This window comes from Cebus imitator, unplaced genomic scaffold (assembly GCF_001604975.1).
Source record: "Cebus imitator isolate Cc_AM_T3 unplaced genomic scaffold, Cebus_imitator-1.0 Scaffold122, whole genome shotgun sequence".
Taxonomy (NCBI): domain Eukaryota; kingdom Metazoa; phylum Chordata; class Mammalia; order Primates; family Cebidae; genus Cebus; species Cebus imitator.
The window spans coordinates 2633033-2637021 of NW_016107437.1; the positions used below are offsets into that span (position 1 = coordinate 2633033).

At 50.8% G+C, this 3989-nt stretch overlaps 1 protein-coding gene across 1 annotated transcript in view; it reads right to left on the reverse strand.

The window, feature by feature from the left end:
- Positions 1-2088, reverse strand: part of RSL1D1 (ribosomal L1 domain containing 1) — a 16720-nt gene extending 14632 nt beyond the window's left edge. The window contains 3 exon segments of the mRNA XM_017539932.2: positions 342-371; positions 683-826; positions 1898-2088. Of these exon segments, the coding sequence (XP_017395421.1) occupies positions 342-371; positions 683-826; positions 1898-2002 (279 nt within the window). The 5' untranslated portion in view covers positions 2003-2088.
- Between the last annotated feature and the right edge of the window lie 1901 nt (positions 2089-3989).

Below are 3989 nucleotides of genomic sequence, written 5' to 3' on the forward strand. Positions count from 1 at the left end.
TTGACCAGGATGGTCTCGATCTCTTGACCTCGTGATCCACCCGCCTCGGCCTCCCAAAGTGCTGGGATTACAGGCTTGAGCCACCGCGCCCGGCCCACCCTTATTCTTTTAAACACTAGGTCTTCTATTCAACAGACCTGATTAGGTTAGCTGTCAACCAAGCTCAGAAAACTGGTGAAATTTCGAGAAAATTTTAGCACATCTGAATTCCTACAATTCTTTTTTTACTTTCTTTCTTTCTTTCTTTTTTTTGTTTTTGAGTCTGAGTCTTGGTCTGTTGCCCAGGCTGGAGTGCAATGGGGACATCTCTGGTCACTGCAACCTCGGTTTCCTGGGTGTAAGTGACTCTCCAGCCTCAGCCTCCTGGGTAGCTGGGATTAGAGGCACCTGCCATCATGTCCAGCTAGTTTTTGTATTTTTGAAGAGATGGGGTTTCACCCTGTTGGCCGGGATGGTCTCGAATTCCTCAGGTAATCCACCTGCCTCGACCTCCCAAAGTGCTGGGATTACAGATGTCAACCACCTTGCCAATCCTCTATGGTTCTTTTAGACACTGTTGTTTTACTTCGTGTCTGGTTTTTATTAAAAATTTGCGAAGTTTCCATCAGAAAATACCATAGAATTGTTCGAGTTACAAAGAATGAATAGGCAGATAAAAACAGCAAAGGTAGAAAACCACAACTTACAATCTGACCCTCAGTTCTTTACTTGGAATTTTCCATAATACCACCATTAAAAATAAATTTTCATTCTCATTCAAAAGCAACCCATAATTGTTCTTCCTGGACTTGCAATGTGTCAAGAGAGCGTCCAATGCCTTTCTAACCTGCAAAGTGGAGAAGACAAGTAAGTGAAATGTTCTCACAATAACTTACACAAATAAGTGAATGTTCTCAATCTAACTTAGCATTTGTCCCCTCCCACACTTTCTATTTTTTCCCTTCCAACTTCTATTTCAAGGGGTAACCTCCATAACCTTATCTATTAGGATCCTGCAATTTATATTCAGAGAATTCTAAGAACCCCTCAAACACGCCTAAGTATCCACACCATCTACGGCAGGGCGTCTCTTCTACTTAAGAGACTGGGCCAAACGGAAACATGCTCCTCCTGCCCTCAAAGATGAAAGCAGTAATCCCAGGAAAAGCACAAAGCGAATGCATTTAGCAGTTATTATTTCTTCCTTTTTTTTTTTTTTGAGACGGAGTTTCACTGTTGTCGCTCGAGCTGGAATCCAATGGCGCGATCACGGCTCACTGCAACCTCCGCCTCCCGGGTTCCACCAATTCTCCTGCCCCAGCCTCCCAAGTAGCTGAGATTATAGATGCCCGTCACCACGCCCAGCTAATTTCTGTATTTTTAATAGAGACGGGGTTTCACCATGTTGGCCAGGCTAGTCTCGAACTTTTCACATTAGGTGATCCACCCGCCTCAGCCTCCCACCGTGCTGGGATTACAGGGCCACCGCGCCCACCCTCCCGAGTACTTTCTTACCTTGTGCCAGGCTCCTGGGCAAAATGCGGTACTCGCTTTGCCTGTTGCGATCCTGGATAGCGCGGACCGGAAGGGCCCATTTTAAATAACGGGTAACAGACCTGCTAAAGTAAGCGACTCGGCCAAGGCCTATATAGGGAAGTTAAGCCAGGTCGCCAGGTCGATCTCATTTAGCTCATCATCTACTACACCTGCAACCCAATTCAAGGCCGCAGGACCGTGGGGAAGCAGGCGCCCACCCACGTATGTAAACCGTAGAGACGGCTGAGGCACACAGCCCGCCAGCTACCCTCCCAGAGCCCCGGGGGGATTCTGCCTAGCACGCACTCAGGTCCCGGCACCTTGCGCCTCACGAGATGAACGCCACACCGCTTCCAAGCCACCCTTCCCAGGAACCACTCACCTGCTCTTTGTCCAGCTGCTTCCGTGCTGTCGGGGCAGCTGGAGTCGAGGTGGAGGTTGCATTCGCGGCTGAAGATGACAGCGGAGTGGAGGCCGAGTCCTCCATTTTGCTTTCACCTCGTGAACGTGCGCGTGCGGAACCCCGCTACTTAATCCTGAGGCGCACGCGCGAGCGAGGCACAGACCCGGAAGCGAGGGGGCGGGAACCGAGCCCCTGTGTGTCATTTCCGGGAGGGCGCAGGGTTCCGTTCTCAGAGGCTGTGGTGGCTGTCAGAGTGCCTTCACTGAGGCGGCACTTCTCGTTCCGCTCTTTTCCCGCTTTCCATGAGGTGTGGGGAGTAGCCTGGGTGTCCCCTTACTCTTACACCATAGAAATCAAGAAAGTTCCTTGAGGCGGGAGAACAGTCCCGTCAGGCGGCCCAGCGGTGTCCCCCGCACGCCATGGTCCCCGCCTCTGTGAAGGCCGCGTGTGGCGCGGGCAGAGCGCCGAGTCCTGGCTCCACCTCCCACCTGCTGGTTGAGTTTCGGTGACTCCAACCCCAGCCTGGTGGGGAATCCATGAAATAAAAGGCACAGGAGTCACCCGGCGCGTTTCGTTAAGCGGCATGAGGGACCGAAAGATGCGTTGGAGCCAGTCTCTTAAGCAGCTTCTGGTCTCGCAGAGTGGCGGGAGGTAAGAGCCTATACAAATTAGCGTGGTTGGCCGGGCGCGTGGCTGACGCCGGGAATCCCAGCGCTGTGGGAGGCCAAGGCAGAAGGATTCCAGGAGTTGGAGACCAGCCTGTGCGATACACGAGACTCCGTCTCCAAAAAATAAAAAGATTAGCCGGCGTGGTGGTGCTCACCTGTAGAACCAGCTGCTTGGGAGGCAGAGGCTAGAGGATCGCTTGAGCCCAGGAATTCGAGGCTCAGTGAGTTATGGTCGCGCCACTGTAGTCCAGCGTATCCTTTAGAACAACACCTTGTCGCTAAACAAAGAACTAAGAGTGGAGGCTGGATAACTGACAAATGGAATACCGTAGAACAGGGGAGTCCAATCTTTTCGCTTCCATGGGCCACACATAAAATACATTAATACTAATGATAGCTGATGAGCTTTAAAAAAAATATCGCAAGGCCGGGCGTGGTGGCTCACGCCTGTAATCCAAGCACTTTGGAGGCCAAGGCGGGCGGGTCACCTGAGGTCGGGAGTTCAAGACCACCCTGACCAACATGGTGAAACCCCCGTCTTAAAAAAAATAAAAATCGCAAAAGAAAATCTCATAATGGCCGGGCGCGGTGGCTCACGCCTGTAATCCCAGCACTTTGGGAGGCCAAGGTGGGTGGATCACGAGGTCAAGAGATTGAGACCATCCTGGTCAACACGGTGAAACTGTGATATTGTGCTGGCCTAGAGCCAGAAGCGGAGCAAAACTATTTTATAAAATGCAAAACTGTTTTTAGATAAGCTGAAATGGCTGCCCCATTCTCCTCACAATAACTGCTGTCCTTGGCCTCTGTAAATAGAACTGCTAGTTTGTTCTTCAAAACTATGTAAAGCTGCTTACCTTTTCTTATCAGTAACTGCTAAAATCTGTGATGTGCAAACAAATGTATATCTTGACTTCTGTAAACCACTGAGGTGAATCACAGAATCCCCTAGCCCTTGGAATGTCCGGAGACCCCCGCCCTTGTCTCCACCCAGGAGGTGAATCACAGAATCCCCTAGCCCTTGGAATGTCCGGAGACCCCCGCCCTTGTCTCCACCCAGGAGGTGAGTCACAGAATCCCCTAGCCCTTGAAATGTCCGAAACCTTATCATCCCCATCCCCACCCCTCACCCCCACTCCCAAGGTGGTTTTTTTGGGTATAAAAAATCATGGCACCCTCCTTTTGGCACCACAGGTTGGAGAGACGTGAGTCCTCTGTGGTTGCCGGCATAATAAATGACCCTGCAATCTGGCATACTTTTGTCTCGTGATAACTTTCTACGCTTCGGTCAAATACAACAAAACCCCGTCTCTACTAAAACTACAAAAAATTAGCTGGGCATGGTGGTGCGTGCCTGTAATCCCAGCTACTCAGGAGGCTGAGGCAGGAGAATTGCCTTGAAC